A 16,866-nucleotide genomic window follows, 5' to 3' on the forward strand; every position below is an offset into this window, starting at 1 on the left:
GAAAAGTGGGGGACAGAGTTTGAGGAGCCTAGGGCAGTGAGGGTTCCTTTCCCTCTCCTGAGGGAGATGGGAGGAAAGAAAAATTGTGTCACCTCCACCCTACAGTAAATGAGAACACCCGGGACAGGCAGAGACTCTGAGAACTCCTTTAATTGCTGTTAACTGCAAGTCTGTAAAAGGTTTGGAGAAAGTCATCGTTACAAAACTACCAGCTGTTAGAATTGTTCCTGGTTTGTCACCCCAGCTAGAAAAGGCTCAGGGAGATGCGGAATAGTTCAAGAACAGAGAATATTGCACAACCAACCCAACGGTTAATTCGACTAAAGAAGAAAAGAAAGTGACACAGATGCTGCACCCTCGAGCTCTGCTGTGGGATCAGCTGGGACTCGCACCAGCCCCAGGTCCCCACTGGTGTCCCCTGTGTCCCCTGCCCACCATAACCTGAGCCAGGACAAGGCGAGGCTCTGCTGGAGCCACCACACCCCAGGCAGGGGCAGAGCTGTCCCCAGAGCTTTCACAGGACAGGGATGCTCCCGCCAGGAGTCATCCCAAAAGAAGAAAACCCAACACCAAAACCCCAAAACTCTTCCAAGTGCACCTCGTTTAGTGCTGTCCAAACCCAGCAGGAAAAGCCCAGCCCCAGTGGAGGGGGCAGGACAAAGGCAGAAAGTGTCACCCCACCACCCCAAAGGCCAGGGAGAGCAGTGAGGACACTGTCCCCTTGGGATAACTGTGCATCAGCAACATCTCGTGTCCTGGCAAGGAAACTGCCCCAAAAAGAGGCCGTGGGGCTGAAGGAAATGTGGCAAGCAGTCACAGGGGCTGAAGTGAAGGAACCCAAGCGAGCACAGCAAAGCTCGTGGTGGCTGCAGGGCCTGGCAAGGGTGGCACAGGAGTCAGATGGGGACACAGCCTCGGCCAGAAGGGAACACCCACATTTGGGAGCCTCTCTCTGCCCAGGCTGGCCAAGCAGAGCTTGAAGTGGTCAGTGGGTCAGGCTGGGCCTTTGCAAGGGCTGAACTGGGCACCAACATGAGGGGTTCTGTTCTCGGGTGACCCAAACCACTGCCAGCCCAGCAGAGCTCGAGTAAGAGCAAGCCGTGAGGATTTTGCTTGGAGAATTTAACTAGAAAGACACAAAACCCAGTGCAGGAAGGTGGTGCAGCTGCAAAGGAGGGGAGCAGCAGGCCTTGGCTCTTCCAGGAACTGCTGGAAACGAGAGTTTCCATGAGAAAAAGCTTCCAAGACAAAAAGCCAGGCAGAAGCTCAGGGTTTGGCAGGGGGTTTGGCTCCTTCCAGGGTCAAAGCCAGGAGCCAAGTGCCTTTTTCTGCAGCACCTGCAGCCCTCAGGCCCTCCCTGGGTGTTGCCTTCCAGGTGGGAATTGCAGAGCAGCGAGCAGAGCAGGCACAGCCACATCCAGGAGCCTCTCAGCTGCAGGTTACACGTGCACACACAAGCAAGGAAGGGAGCCAGCACACCTGGCAGGGCTCTGAGTGCCCAGCTGGCCCCAGGGACCCCTCACTCTGCCTCTTCCCGACACATCAGGGTCACTTTTGGCTTGGCCTGTCTCTAGGACCTATGGAGAAGTCGGGCTCCTGTGTGCCAGTGACCTCCTGCTTCCTCCTCCTGGATCTGAGGGGGTCACTTGAGTTGCCCCCAGGTTTGGAATGGAATTCCTCCAGCCTGGAACTGCAACCCCCAGCACAGTCACACACAAAGGAACAGCCGGTCCGTGATTGAATTCACATTCGATGGTGGAAATGAGCCTGTGACACACACTGGAAGCAGCTGCTTTATTCCCAGTCTTCCCACTCTTCATCTTCCAGCTGCAAACAAGAGGAAATTAATTCCTGAACTGTTTCTGAGCTGTTCTCAACCATTTCTGTAACTTAACAGCTCAAAGCCTGATGTATCCTCACACTCCCACACCTTCCCAACAGGGATTTGCCTGCTCAGTTTCCCAAGCCCACCAGCCCCTCTCTGCTCATGCAGCAGCACCCTGAGGGGTTGGTGATGCTTTTTGGGGGCAGTTTTGTCTCCCCTGACTCACCTCCCCAGACATTTCCACCTTGGACAGTGCCAGCTGCACCTCCTCCTCTGTCATGTCCAGATCAAAGTCCTTTTCCCAGTCCTCGCTGATATCCGTGCTGGAGCCTGGAAGCACAAACATCCTCAATGAGCCACCAGAGCTGGCTCCAAAGGCCTGGAATTCCCAAGGCTCAGAGCTACCACAGCCTGCCTGAGGAGGAAAAGCCTCCACATTCCCATGAAACGGCTCCCTCACAGAGATGGGATGGACTGAGCTTGTTTCCCTCCCAGGCTGGTGCAGAACAAGTGGGAGAGGGGAATGCTGAAACATTTTCTCCTCTGACCTGGGAGAACTGGGATGTGTCAGGTTCCAGTCACACAGGAAGTGCAGCAGATAAGGAATGATAGGAGGGACTCAGAGAGGGGACTGTCATTGTCCCAGCAGGGACAGGCAGAGGGGAGGAATCACCACATTCCCTCCACAGAGCTCAGCCTTTCCTGGCACCCAGGGACCAAAGGCCTGTCCTGCTCAGCCAGCAGACCTTTTTGATTTCTCCCTCACCCCATAAACCCAGAGCCCTTTCCCCAAGAGCTGCCCCTCCCAGTGGGTTCCAGGCCCCACACAAACCTTTCTTGCCGTTGTTGGAGGGGGTGGATTTGCCACTGTCCGAGTTGAGCTCGAAGACTCGCAGATCTGTGGGCCCTTCCTCTCTCAGAGTCTCTGTCCTGCCCTGGCCTTTGCTCTCCAGCTCTCTGAGCTCTGCTCCAGCTGCTGGCTCTGAGGATGCTGCTGATTCCTTGGCAGGTGCAGAAGGCTGAGCAGCTTCTGGGGGTTTTGGCAGGGAGCTCTGCTCTTCCAAGGTGGCCTCCACCAGCCTCTGGGAGAGGTCCCCGGTGCCCACGGGAGGAGCTGCAGTCTGTAGCTGGGTGGCAGGCACAGGGGCAGGGTTTGCAATCTGAGTCACAAGGGACACGCTCTCGCTGCTCTCTGAGGGGCTCTGCTCCACTGGGACCAGCTCTGGGGGCAGCACAGCACAGCTCTCCCCAGAGGGAGCAGCGGGGTGGGTTCCCTCCGGGGCTGCCGGGGTGGGCTCTTTCTGTGCTGCTCCTGGAAATGTGATGTTTGCACAAGGCAGGGGGGACATCCCCAAGAACTCCTCTGTAGGGAGGCAGAAGAGAAGTGAGAGATGTTTCAGCAAGTGCAGCAGCAGCTGGGCTGGGAGCTGGATTTCACAGAATCACACAATGTCCTGAGCTGGGCAGGACCCACAGGGATCATCCAGTCCAACCCCTGGCCCTGCACAGACATCCCAACAATCCCACCCGTGCATCCCTGGGTTGTTCTGGAGCTCTGGAAGCTTTGGGGCTGTGCCCATTCCCTGGGGAGCCTGGGCAGTGCCCCAGCACCCTCAGGGTGAAGAGAATTTCCCTGATATCCAACCTAACACACCCTGACACAGCTCCAGGCATTCCTTCGGATCCCATCACTGGTCACAGAGCAGAGATTAGAGCTGCCCCTTCACCGCCCATTGTGATTTGTAAGAGTGAGGAGGAGCCACCACCCCACAACAAGTTCTCCACAAAGCCTCCCAGAGCCCCAAAACCTGTCCCACCTTCATCCTCCTCCCAGCCTGGCTCCTCTTGGTGCATGCTCTGCTCTGCTCGCTGCTTCAGAGCCTCCCTGCGGGCTTCATCCTGCAGGGAATTCAACATCAGCAGCCACTCACATCCCCCACCCCCTTCTTCCCCCTGGCATTTCAGCATCACTGACTCCAATGATCCAGCCCAGATCCCTGTTTTCCCAGGAAAACACCCCCAGGGAGCCCCCCAGCCTGACCCACCTGCTCCAGGCGATGCAATTTGTAGAAGTAGCGCTGCCAGAACTCCAAGTGGGAAACGGCCACAGGGACCTGGGAAAGGAATCAGGGACAGGGATGAGCCCCTCAGAGGGAGAGCTGCAGCTGCTGCCATGCCCCTCTCTCCTCCCAAAGCTTGCAGCTCCCGTTTTACTGCAACCATTTTTCCATAGTTCACCACGGCTGTTTCCATTGCAGCTGCAGGGGACAGACAAACAGCTCAGGGATTTCCTGCAGCATTCCCCAAGTCAGGAATTGCCCAGGCAGGGTCTCACCATTTTGGTATAGAGTGCCCTGATGGAAGGGCTGATTGCCAGCAGCTCTGCAATCTCCCCTTTCTTCTCCTCCAGGTTGAACTGAGCGAGCCAGGCCTCGAGCAGCTCAGCAGGGCCTGTTTGGGACAAGCACAGGGATGAAAAACCTTGGCACAAACCAGAGTTTGGGCAAGTTTTATTGAAGAGATGCTGGGGCAAAGGAGGAGGAAGACACAGACCCCCCTAGGGGCAGCACCCTGGAGCCCCTGCACCCTCCCATACCATCAGGTTCGTTGCAGTAGGTGGCTGGGTCGGACTGGAGGCTGTAGAGACGAGCCTGGAGGAGACACACAGGGACAGCTGTCAGGGGAGGGACAGCAGCAGAGCCAGGGGACAGGGCTCGGGATGTCACATCCCAGAATGAGACACTCACCTTGGCACTGTCATAGGGCTCAGTGGTTCCTGAGGGTGTTGCCATCAGTGTGATAACGTCACAGTCAATGGTCTTGTCCGGGGAGGGAGCAAAGGTGTCCGAGATGACCCCCAGGAAGTCAGAGAGCCCCTTCCTCACCTTCTCAGTGGCACCTGAGGAGCCTTCTGCCCTCTTCAAGGCAAGAGGCAGCACAGTGTCAATAACATCCCAGAATTTCTGGGCAGGATCCTTAAGGAAGAAGGATCTCTCCCTCTGGGAAAGTGCTATGGAGGAGGCAGGGCTGGAGGGGTGTGGTGAGAGGTACCTGCCTCAGGGGGGGAGAACTGAGCTGAGGCTTTGTGGGAAGGACACAGCCAGGTTTGGGGTGGGACTGTCCCAGCAGGGCTGAGGCTGACAGCTCGTGTGGCGAGCCCATGTCACCCTACAGTGACACTGCCACTGTCCCCCCTGCTCAGCACAGTGCAGAGGCAACCACAGGAACCTTCCTGTGCTCATCCACAAGGGCACAGAGTGACAGGACAAGGGGGAATGGCCTGCAGCTGAAGGAAAGTGGGGTTAGATGGCTATTGGGAAGGAATTCTTCCCTGTGAGGGTGGTAGGATGCAATTCCCAGAGAAGCTGTGGCATCCCTGGGAATTATCCCAGGCCAGGCTGGACGGGGCTTGGAGCACCCTGGGATGGTGGAAGGTGTCCCTGCCCATGGCAGGGGTGGCACTGGATGATTTTGAAGCTCTCCCAGCCCCTACTCACTGCCAGCTTGTCCTTGACCACGCTGGCCGTGGCGGCGATGGTGCAGGCGGTGTCGTGCTGCACCACCTGGGTGAACTCAGCCAGGTCCCTCTTCATGAATTCCAGAGCCTCTGTGGACTGCAAGGACACAGCAGATGGATCCTCCAAGCTTTTGGTTCCCCAACAAAGCCGTGGTTGCTCCCAGCACGTTACAAAAACTCAAGTGGGAGAGTTTAGCCCAGCTGAGCCCTCACCCCAACCTGGGCAATGTGTAAAACCAGAATAACCTGAATAACAACAGCACCTGCTATGCCCAAAATACATTCCAGGTTTTGTGCCAAGACTAGAAAAAAGACAGGTTGGGAAAAGCTGAGTTTAAGTTTTGTGTATAATTAACACAAGCAATGCCGTCTCAGGCAGGAAATTACACACCACAAAGCCATGCTGGAAGCACAACCCCCTCTGCTCAGAGGGTGATTTTCACATGACAGAGCCCAACATGACCCAGAATTCGCTCAGCCAGAAGATCCCCAGCAAATCCATCCCAATCCTGCTTTGGGGAGACCCTCCCGGGCTGTGCTCCAGCCCCGCGGCCTCGCTGGGCTCCCGGCGACTCCCCGCAGGTCCCGCCTGACCCCGGTCCCGCCTGATCCCGGTCCCGCCCGATCCCGGTCCCAGCGGGTTCCCACCTTCTCCTTGACGGCCTGGTAGCTCTGCTGGAGCCAGCTCCGCCACCAGCCCCCGTCCTCCCTGCGCGGGACAGGACACGGCGTCAGGACACGGCCACACAAACACAAATCCAGACCCAGATCCCAGATCCCAACCCCAGACCCAGACCCAGAGCGCAGATCCAGATCCGAGATTCCAATTCCAGACCCGAGATCCCGAACCCACAAACAGATCCCAGAGCTCCGATCCTGAACACACAGCCCAGATCCCGATCGCAGATATCAGCCCCAGATCCAGACTCTGATCCCAGATCCCAGACCCAGACCCCGACCGCAGATCCCAGAGCCCGATCCTGATCCCAGATCCCAACACCAGACTCAAATCCAGACCCAGATCCCGACCCCAGACCCAGGTCCTAATCCCAGATCCCAACCTCAGACCCCAGATCCCAACCCCAGACCTAGATCCAGACCTACATGCAGATCCAGACCCCGATCCCAGATCCCACCCCCAAACCCCAGCCCGCTGCCCGGTTCCCTCTCGCCGCCCTCCATCGTCATCGCGGTCCCGGTCCCGTTCCCGTCACCCCTCCCGGTCCTGCCGCCCCCCGGCCGCGCTCCGCTCACCCCTCCGCCATCTTGGCGGTGTGACGTCACCAATATTTACCGACCCCTCACCCCGCGGGCCCTGCCCCGGAGCCGGGCCCCTCTGACGTCACTTCCTGCCCCGCCCGCTCCCGGGTACGGTGGCCGGGCGGGACCGGGAGCGGGGCCGGGCGGAGGTGAGCGATGAGCACCGAGCGCTCCTCCGGGCGGGCGGGGACGCGTTCCGGGGCACCCCGCGACCGGGCAGGGCGGTGCTTAGAGCAGGGAGGGGTCCCGGTACCGGGCAGGACGGTCCTTGGCGTTCCGGGAGATGCTGCCACCGGGAGGTCGGTCCTTGGCGCGGCGGGGCATCCCGGTACCGAGCAGGGGGATGCTGGTCTGGGAAGGACGGTCCTTGGTGTTTCGGGACATCCGCTGGGTACCGGGCGGGACGGTGCTTGGAGGTGTGTGACACCCCCGGTACCGGGCAGGACGGACCTGCATGTGATGTGAGACTGCTGGTACCGGGCAGAACGGAGACGCGGTACCGGGCGGGACGGTCCTTGGGAAGGTGTAGAACCCCGGTACCGAGCCGGACGGACTCCCGGGATTCGGGCAGGACGATCCTTGCCGGTGTCTCCGGAGCGCTGTCCCGGTGTCCCCGCAGCGCTGGGAGGGGATGGCAGTGGCGGTGTCCCCTCGGTCCCGGTGCCCCCTCGGTCCCGGTGTCCCCTCGGTCCCGGTGTCCCCTCGGTCCCGGTGTCCCCTCGGTCCCGGTGTCCCCGCTCTCCCGGTGTCCCCGCGGTGCTGACGGCTCTCTCTGTTCCCGGCACAGCCATGGAGGTGCAGTCCTACTACACCAAACTGCTGGGGGAGCTGAACGAGCAGCGCAAGCGGGATTTCTTCTGCGACTGCAGCATCATCGTGGAGGGCAGGATCTTCAAAGCCCACAAGAACATCCTGTTCGCCAACAGCGGCTACTTCCGAGCGCTGCTCATCCACTACATCCAGGACAGCGGCCGGCACAGCACGGCCTCGCTGGACATCGTCACCTCCGAGGCTTTCTCCATCATCCTGGATTTCCTCTACTCTGGGAAGCTGGATCTGTGTGGGGAGAACGTGATCGAGGTGATGTCGGCCGCCAGCTACCTGCAGATGACCGACGTGGTCAACTTCTGCAAAACCTACATCAGGTCCTCCTTGGATATCTGCAGGAAAATCGAGAGGGAAGCAGCTTTTTATCAGGCTGACAGCGGGAGCTCAGCCAGGGAAGGCACCTCGTGCTCCAAGAGCTCGGCCTCCGTGTCCTCCCTGCAGGAGAAGGAGAGGATCCCGGAATGCCAGCGGGACCCTCCCTGTGGGGACTGCAGCAGCTGCCACCCCCTGGAGCTGGTGGCCCGGGACCCGCTGAGCAGCGACTCCCCTGATGGCTCCTCGCTGCCCAAAGGGGTGGAACCCAAGGTGGAGTTTGACCCCGATGAGGTGGAGGTGGAGGTGGGCGAGCGTTTGCCGCAGTTCCCCGCGCCGCTGTCGCTGGAGCAGATGGAAGAGGGGCAGCCCGTGGAGCTGGCCTGCAATAATTACCACATGAAGCAATTCCTGGAGGCTCTGCTGCGAAACAGCTCGGCCCCGAGGAAGGAGGACGTGGTGCATCACTTTGTCCGGGGATTTGAGGGTAGGGCTGAGGATGCAGGAGTAGCCATGAGCTCCATGATGGACATTCACAGCGACTGGTATGGTGAGGACACAGGTGAGAGGACTCGGGGGGTGCAGGCTGTGCACTGGAGGAGGGAACACCTTTGTTACTCTTGTTCGAGAATATTTTGCTGAAATATTTTGGCACGGTGAAATAAACTCTTGTTGTGCACTTTTAAAGCAGCTGTACTCGTTTGTTTGGTGCAGCCTGTGGCAGGTGAGTATTTCCTTTGGAGCAGCAGCTGCAGCTCCCAAATCACCCCCCAAACTCCACTTGGGGTGATTCTTCTTTAATAAACAAACTCACTGAACGGCAGGTGCGTTTTTAAAAAGAATTTTTCCCTCCTGGTGGTCATAAAGACAAATCCAAGAGGAGCTGAGCTGCCGCAGGAGGGATCTGGTTCAGCAGGAGGAGCTCATCCCATCACAGCTCCTGCCAGTGCTGCTCTGTTTGCTCCTGCTTGGAACTTCAGAGGGCAGGAATCACTTTTATCCAACACTGAGGAATTCCTACAAGTCCTTTAGGAGCACTGAAAGCTTTCAACTCTGTGGTGTAGCATAAATATGAGGCTTTTTTTTTCACTTTTCAGCTGCCCTGAGCCCAGCACCAGTTGGAATATCTCAGGAATATTTCCTGGCAGAGTTGTCAGGCACCTGGAGAAGAAGGAAAGCATGCCCACGTGCATTTCTCCTGATGTGGACAATAAAGATTTGGTCATTTTATCAGGGTTTTGATAAGTGCTTTGTGAGGACAGGAGGTGGCTGTGACAAACTGTGAGTGCCACAGGTGCTGAGGATGTGACAAATGCCACAGGGCTGGCACTGACTGCAGCCAGCAAATTTATTTTCATGTCATCTCCAGCTCAAGCTGCCTGGGTGACTTTAAAGCCAATAAAAGTGACAAATCCTCTCCCTGCTTTCAAGCAGGGCACTGATAAAATCACAAATCCGGGGTTTTACTCTCAGCACTCACGCTGGTGCTTTTTGACATGTGGCAAGGCAAGAACATCCAACACACAAATTTCACTTCCCTTTTCTCTCTCTCAACATCTCCAGGCTGTTCATGAATCATTAAAAAGGAAATGCTTCCAGGATTTGATAGGGAACATCAGGAGTCCTGACAATATATCAGAAATGTTAGTGGGAGATGGGTTTTGAGTGGGAGTGAGGGAAAAGAAACCAAACCTTCCATTCCTTCTGTTTCTGTGCTAAAACAGGATTTTGTAGCAGTGAGGAGAGTGGGAGTTTCTCAGCTTTCAGTGGTGCTGCTACCTCAGATTCTTCACAAGGCACCAGAAATGAGAAATAAACCAAGTCCTGATAAAAGAGTGGTGCACTCAGGTTAAGAGGTGAGATAAATATCACTTCTTTTCAAGTGATGTTCCAGTCATCCTTCACAGCTGAAGGAGGGGAAACAGGCACCTGTGGAGCACTGGAAGCAAGGCAGCACTAAGAACTGGGTTGGTTGGAGTTTTAACGAAGCTCTAAATGCCCAGCAGGGATTTGCAATCCCTTGGGAAGCTCCCAAAATGGGCTGAGCTCTCACATCATTAACAGCAGACACACCTTTTTTGATAGTGGGTTGGATAAACCTTTACACAAAGGATGCTCTGCAGCCTCACCTGCTTGACACACAAAACGTTTCCCTGAATCAGGGCCTGGAACAGGGAAAATTAATCCTTTGGCATCACATCTCCACTTTTCTGGAAGGGAAGTTGGGCTGGTGCTGAAAAACTTAGCAGTGCTCATGTTTCTGTAAAATGAGATCTTCAAATTTAATTCTGTTCTTGCATCTGACTCCATAAATTTGTGGTTTGGTTTTAGGAACAGTAAAATATTGTCAGGAAATACATTGGAGTCCTTCATCTCCTTATTCCCAACAGGAAGGCAGTAGAAAGAAAGAGTCATATTTTCATATTTAAATATGAAAGCACACGGACAAAATGTGCTATTCTTGCCTGCAGTTTGTGTTAAAGCTTTTAGTTTCTGATGCTGTTTAATGCTAATGGTTTAATAATTAAAAGAAAGGAAGTGGCTGAGATGGAGCAGAGACCCCACTTCACTTAAAGCAGATTTTTGGTATTTAATTAAAAGACTTCCTGAAATAAAACGGATGTTTTGCTGTGATGAACAACAGACTGGCTGATTTTCCAGGGCACTGCATCTGCATGAATTCTACAATGGCACAAACTGAGCAAACCCCAGGTAAGAGAGGAGAGGTGAAAATCAGCGCAGCTCTCACCTCAAATTTACAACGAGTGGGACGAGCAGCATCACTCAGAAGGTGCCTGAGCTAACCCAGAATATTTTTACCCTCAAGGTGACGTGCTGGTGGTGCCCATCAAGCTGCACAAGTGCCCTTTCTGCCCCTACACGGCCAAGCAGAAGGGGATCCTCAAGCGCCACATCCGCTCGCACACCGGGGAGCGGCCGTACCCCTGCGACACCTGCGGGAAACGCTTCACCCGCCAGGAGCACCTGCGCAGCCACGCCCTCAGCGTGAGTCCCCGGGGCTTGAACCCACCTGGGAAATTCAGAGCACGGCTTGTCTTGGTGTTTTCAAGTTGTTTTTTCCCGTAGGGAGTGAGTGTTGTGGATGAGAGAGGTTTTTTTTGGGTTCGTTGTTTTGGATTGTTGGTGTTTCGGCTGAGCTGGGGGATAAAGATTTGGGTGTTTTGTTCTTTCAGTTTGTTAGATTGGAGTTTGGGAAGGAATTCTGCTCTGTGAGGGTGGTGAGGTTGTGGATTCCTCATTGCTGGAAGTGTTCCAGGCCAGGTTGGACAAAGCTTGGGATAATGGAAGATAGCTATGGGCTGGACAAGCTCTAAGTCCCTTCCAACCCAAACCATTCCCTGATTTCATGATTGTCACACTTGGGTAGCCCGAATTTTTGTGGCCAGAATCACAATGGGATCCCTTCAGCTGAAGTGTGGCTGTTTCCCTGTTCTGCCAATCTCTCCAAACCACCAAATTGCATTTTTTTCCCCCAAGTTTTCCCTGCAGGTTCATCACTCCAACAAGCCCATCATCAGCAAGGGCTGCAGGAGAACCTTCACCAACAGCCTGTCCCAGGGATGATTTATCTTCCCAGTCTGTTAAATTCGATTCTGGGAAGGAATTCTGCCCTGTGAGGGTGGTGAGGTTGTGAATTCCCCATTGCTGGAAGTGTCCCAGGCCAGGTTTGCAACAACCTGGAATTGTGGAAGGTGTCCATGGGCTGGACAAGCTCTAAGTCCCTTCCAACCCAAACCATTCCATGATCTTTGCACTTGTGCAGCCCAAATCTTTGTGACCAGAATCACAATGGGATCCCTTCACCTGAAGTGTGGCTGTTTCCCTGTTCTGCCAATCTCTCCAAACCACCAAATCGCTTTTTTTTTTCTCCAAATTTGCTCTTTTCCCTGCAGGTTCATCGCTCCAACAAGCCCATCATCTGCAAGGGCTGCAGGAGAACCTTCACCAACAGCCTGTCCCAGGGGCTGCGGCGCTTCGGGCTCTGTGACAGCTGCACTTGTGTCACCACCACCCACGAGGACTCCGTGCCCATCAACCTCAGCCTCGTGGAAACGGCCTCAGAAGGGCAGGAAAAAGGAGATGCTGACAACGATTGGCCCATCTACGTGGAGTCTGGAGAGGAAAATGAGCCGGCTGAGGATGATGATGGCGATGACAAGCAGGAAATCCACCGGAGTTTGTCGGACAAAGAAACTTTGATGTAGCAGTGAGAGGAGAGGGGGAGCACTCACAGGTTCCCTGGCAGAAAACTGCACATTTTTCTCCATCAGTGACACTGTGCTGGTTTTTATTATTCTGGTTTTTTGTTGTTGTTTTTTTTTTTTTTTTAAATTAAATTGCAGGGAGAATTGGAATTTTTAATACTTTTTAAGTTTTTCAGTGCTGTGCACCAGAAATCTGGGAAGAATTTTCTGGCTGGGGCTCCCAGAGATTGGACTTGAGCAGGTTTTCTGCCTCCTGGTTTTGGTTTTGCAGGTGGAATACCCCTGGGTTGTTTTGGGGACAGGTTTCTTCAAATAATGAGTCATGGTCCTTAACCCCTGATCTGAAAGGGGCACCACCTTTTCTCTGAAAATGACATTAAATGGGGTTTGCATCTCTTACCTTGGGACTTTTCCAAGCTAATCTGTGATCCTTCTGTCTTAGGACAGTGTTGTCTAAATTATGAACCATAAATGTTTGCTGAGACTGGATTTGACCTGGAAACCAGGGCAGAAAAAACAGGATAAAAAAAAAACAAAAACAAAAACAAAAAAAAAAAAAAAAAAAAAAAACCAACAAAAATATGCTGCTGCTGAAAGGACAGACAGGAAGAATAAATCTATTTCACATAATTAATGGCAGGAATTTAGAGATCAATCTTCTTTCTGAATTTTTACTGCATCCTCCTCTCCTAAGAGCTGTAGTCTTTAATGTCACTCACATATCAGTAGTCTTGGCTGAAATATTAAGCACAAATAATGGTGTTTTAGTGGCCAGGACTAAGAGAAAAGCCCAAATTCTTTTTAGTTTTTTACAACAGGAGTAAAAAGCTGTCAAGCAGGTTCCTTGGGAATTCTGACTGTGGCAGATTGAATTACCACATGCACACCTGCTGTAGCTGAGGAGCAGTGAAATATCTGAGCTATGCTATAAAACAGCTCTGAATGTCCTTTTGGAATCTTTTTCTTTCTCTTTTACTGTAATTTCTTTTAGAATTTGGGGATCCTCTCATGGTTTGTGTTTTGTGGTTTTATCCAGTATTTATTTATTTATTTTTTTTAAAACCTCCACTGTGGACCTCCTATTTCTTTGCTGGGGCACCTAAAGGTTTTCAAAGGAGGTGAGAATTTGTCACCTTTCCAGCAGCAAGTTTTTAAGAGCTATGAACACTCAGGCTGGGAATCTTTAGAAGAAAACCCAGCACCACCAGAGCCTGTTTGCTTAGGGGTGACCTCCTGCTCCCTGACAAAGGGAAAAAAACTGAATTATACTGTGAAATAAGACTGTTAATGCTTCTTCACTCTGCTGTTCCTAAGTGTTTCATGAAAAGGCAAATTTGATAAATCTTTCTGGCTGGAGCAGAATTCTGTAGACAGATTTGGCTGACAAAGAGTGAGCAGTTCCTCCCACTTGGTGCTTTTTCCTGAGGGTTTTGGTGTAAAGATTTTCCACTTGGCAAACCTAAAAAACCCCAAGAGCCCCCTGATTTAAGCAGGGTTTTTTACACGTTGAAAAAGAGCAATTCAGCTTTTCCCTCTGCTTCATCCAGCAGTGAAACAGTCCCACTGTCGTGACAGATTTATTTTTGAAAGGTGATTCTGCTCTCACAAATGCAGGCAAGGGTTCATTGCCACACCAAGGTAGGATGAGGAAAGAAGAAACAAAGTTCTTTTCAAAGAATTCACTTTATTGGTGGCTGCTGAAAAGAGCAGAAGGTGAAGAGACTTCTTTTGGAGTGGTCTGCTCTGAGTTCTCGATGAGTGTCACCACATAATGTGCAGGTTTAATTTTCTGTCTCTGAATTTGGGTGAGTTTCAGTCACCTCTGTTCCAAGTCAGTTGGAAATTTGAGTTTCTAGGAGCTGGAACACAGGACAGGAATTCACAAAATTCCCTGCTCCAGAGCCCCTGTTTTAGTCAATCTGAATTAAGGGACAACTCAGGGAGGTGCCACCTTTGGAGTTGAGCTCCTCTGATAATCCTGCCGTGGTTTTGGCTCCTTGGTGCTCTTGAAAACCTGAGCAAAATGTGGGGCTTGTAAATCTGTTTGGAAAATCCCCTTTCCAGCCTCCCAGGGCTTGTCTTTTGGGCTGCTGGATTTTTTGATGAATCCACCCAAACCCAAAGGGTGATGAAGGTGATAAATGAGGGACTTTCTGCCTTGAGAGCTGTGGGATAATCTGAGGGTTTTTTTGGTTTTTTTTTGCTGATGGAAGTGGGACAGGAATATAAATAGGGATCTAATTAATATTTAATGACCAGAGCTCTGGTCATGAAGATTCCACCTCATTGTAAATATTGGTAGAAGCCACTAGAGCTGGAATATCAGCTGAGCCTGGTTCTTGGCTCGTGCTTGGAGTGGCTGAGCTGACTCTGAGCCCGTGGAGACTCTTGGAGCAGGGAAAATGAACCTTGCAGGAATGGCTGCAGAGACTTTTTCCTTCAGCCTTTGGTCTTAGAGATTGTCCTTGTGTGTTCGTGCCTAGAGAGTGGAGCTGTCAGGGGGCCGGGGAGGGGGGGAGGCTTTTCCACAGGGAAAATCCCCCCCAAACTCGGTGTTTCCCCGTTCAATTGTCATTTTGTGCTGCTTCGTTTTGTTTTTCTGTGGAGTCTTTTCAGCCTTTGGATGTAGAAGAGGATGGAATTTATCCACGTTCTTGTGACTGGGGTGTTCCTGTAAATCCGTTTGCTTGTGCTTTCCACTTTGTTTTCTGGATGTTTTCTCCTGAAATCTTCCATTTGTAGATCAAGCCTCTCCAAGCTTTGAGAAAAAATGATGTTGCCTGTGTAAAAACCTTCCCGTGGTGCTTGATGAAAAATCAAAAATCATGTTTTTAGGGGACTTATTTCTAATAGAATCTCTTTCTCAAAGGTTTTTAAAGGCTGTGAAGACAACATATCTTCAAACTTAGCTCGTTGTACTTGACTTCGTTTAGGAATACACATTTAAATGTCTTTTTTTTTGTTTTTTTTGCACAGAAATGCACTGTATTTCACTGAAGGAATACATGCTGCACTGGTATTTGTAGTGCATTTAACCTCTTGGTGCAAAGCCCTTGTAAATCTTCCAAATGTGGTCGTTGAATTTCCTGATGTTTTGTAAGACAGTTTCATAACCCAAGTCCTTTAGTCCAGTAATGATGACAAATTCTTATAAACTGAATCTTATTTGTGGAAGTGACTCAACTATATTTGTGGATCTTGGAGCATTCTGGAGTTTTTTGTTTTTTTTTTTTGATTGTCTAGAAAATAAAACTCTCTGAGAGGGTTGCTTTGATTTTTTTACCATTCAAATGTTGACTGAGTAAACCTGAGAGTGTTTAGATTGAGGCCTCACGTTTCGATTTTCTGGCATTAAAATTAAATCATTAATATTTCTGTTTAATTAACTGGGTTTAAAAATTAATGTATCCACTTTTGGGGACAGCTAGTTTGCAAGAAAAATCAGGTTTTTGGAAGGAAAGGACTAAAAGGATCCTATTCACTTAAACCCCAGCCAAGTGAGAATTTTAGAAAATCTTTTATTTTAGTAACACTGACTCGGTTTTTTTTAACAGTCTTTGTAGTTTGATGTTAATTCAACTTTTAAAACTCCTTTTAAAACTTCTCATTTTTCTTTTTGGGAAGCAGACAGTGATCCCAGCTAGGAGGAAATGCTTGGGATGGGGAGGACAGCATCTTAAATATCCTTTCCAGAAAATTTTGACTTATATTAAATATTTCACAAAAAAAATCTTGCTGCAAGCACACAAATCATAAATTTTTTTTTTTTCCCCATGAAAGATGTGAGATGCTGAAGAACTCAGAGGGGATGAGGGTGGTTATGGTGAAAAGGATTCTTTGTGGGGGAGGAGGAGAGCAGGAAAGTCCAGAAGGTGTCAAAGAATTGGGGAATGATTTGGGGAAAATCGTTTGGATCTGGCCCTAAATCATCAACGTGAGCTGTATGAAAATCCAGATTTGAGTCCAATTTTTGTCCATTTTGGGACATTTGGCTGTTCTAGGAAAATGGGTGAAGAAAAGGTTTTAATGAGGATTTTAATTGTCCTGCTTGAACAGGGTTAGGAATTGGGATTCCACCAAATCTCAGATTTTTCCTAAATTATTGGATGTTGCTGCCAGAGGGAAGATTCCTCTCTGGACTCAGGGGTTTAGGTCAGGACATTCTGATTTCCTGCTCATTTTGAAAAAGGAAGAGATCTCCTGGTGCCCTGGAGGTTCCATGGGATTGGGATTTGTACTCAGAAATTGGGATTTGTGCTCAGAAATTGGGATTTGTTCTCAGAAATTGGGATTTGTCCTTAAACACGAAGGTGGAGCTCAAATCCTGGCTGATTTTACTCTCCTGGTTTGGTCCTTGGCAAAGCTGAGGACAGGACTGATGATGCAAATGAAAAAAAAAAACCAAATCCAAGCTGGCAGTGATCACATGAAAATTGTAATCTCAATCCTAATTAATTTCTAGGCTTTGAACAGTTCCTTAAGTTGTTTTAGTGTAGGCTCTGGAGTTTTTCATTGGTAAAAAATATCCCTGGATAATTAAAGTTAGAAAATGCACCATCACTGAAGGCTGTGATTCCTGAGGAACATTTATTTTGAGGAAAACGGAAATATTTTAACTGGTGCCACTGTTAATTAAACTATTATAATATAATACACCACACCATTATATATTATTACTGTTAATCCTATTTAGTTAGGAAATCCAAGGAGAAATGTATGTTTTTAATTTCAATTTAATTTCAATTTAATTTTTCTATGAGCAAGAAAAATGTAATTTTTTTTTTTTTTTTAGTGTCATTATTCTCTGAAATGCAGACTCTTTACACTCAGGCTGTGAGGAGCAGCTCCTTCACCTCCTTCACACAGCTGCCAAGCACATTCCCTCTGGATAAACTCTC

At 50.8% G+C, this 16,866-nt stretch overlaps 2 protein-coding genes across 3 annotated transcripts; one reads left to right on the top strand and one right to left on the bottom strand.

The window, feature by feature from the left end:
• Nucleotides 1-132: 132 nt before the first annotated feature.
• BSDC1 (BSD domain containing 1) lies at nt 133-6,681 on the bottom strand. Its single transcript, XM_014885670.2, has 11 exons — nt 6,597-6,681; nt 5,991-6,051; nt 5,323-5,439; nt 4,573-4,743; nt 4,422-4,476; nt 4,161-4,276; nt 3,871-3,939; nt 3,643-3,724; nt 2,658-3,188; nt 2,052-2,155; nt 133-1,827 (listed from the first exon to the last, which is right to left on the bottom strand). The coding sequence occupies exons 1-11, from the start codon at nt 6,605-6,607 to the stop codon at nt 1,795-1,797; spliced, it is 1,350 nt and encodes a 449-aa protein (XP_014741156.2). The 5' UTR covers nt 6,608-6,681; the 3' UTR covers nt 133-1,794.
• Nucleotides 6,682-6,691: 10 nt separating this feature from the next.
• On the top strand, nt 6,692-15,339 carry ZBTB8B (zinc finger and BTB domain containing 8B). Of its 2 annotated transcripts, none has more exons than XM_088178181.1 (4): nt 6,692-6,751; nt 7,390-8,304; nt 10,570-10,748; nt 11,657-15,339. In XM_088178181.1, exons 2-4 carry the CDS (start codon nt 7,392-7,394, stop codon nt 11,966-11,968), a joined length of 1,404 nt encoding a protein of 467 aa, XP_088034307.1. In that variant the 5' UTR covers nt 6,692-6,751; nt 7,390-7,391; the 3' UTR covers nt 11,969-15,339. The 2 variants fall into 2 exon arrangements, with proteins under 2 accessions (XP_088034307.1, XP_088034306.1); XM_088178180.1 differs by lacking the exon at nt 6,692-6,751 and adding an exon at nt 6,769-6,901.
• The last annotated feature ends 1,527 nt before the right edge of the window (nt 15,340-16,866 follow it).

Source organism: Sturnus vulgaris, chromosome 24, assembly GCF_052056855.1.
Source record: "Sturnus vulgaris isolate bStuVul1 chromosome 24, bStuVul1.hap1, whole genome shotgun sequence".
Taxonomy (NCBI): domain Eukaryota; kingdom Metazoa; phylum Chordata; class Aves; order Passeriformes; family Sturnidae; genus Sturnus; species Sturnus vulgaris.

Excerpts from the sequence above, each read along its gene's own strand:
- ZBTB8B (XM_088178180.1), top strand. Across the intron at positions 8,305-10,569 it reads CTGGTATGGTGAGGACACAG|GTGACGTGCTGGTGGTGCCC; the intron begins GTGAGAGGACTC and ends TTTACCCTCAAG. Across the intron at positions 10,749-11,656 it reads TGCGCAGCCACGCCCTCAGC|GTTCATCGCTCCAACAAGCC; the intron begins GTGAGTCCCCGG and ends TTTTCCCTGCAG.
- BSDC1 (XM_014885670.2), bottom strand. Across the intron at positions 4,744-5,322 it reads TGGTCAAGGACAAGCTGGCA|AGGGCAGAAGGCTCCTCAGG; the intron begins GTGAGTAGGGGC and ends CTTGCCTTGAAG. Across the intron at positions 4,477-4,572 it reads AGCCCTATGACAGTGCCAAG|GCTCGTCTCTACAGCCTCCA; the intron begins GTGAGTGTCTCA and ends TGTCTCCTCCAG.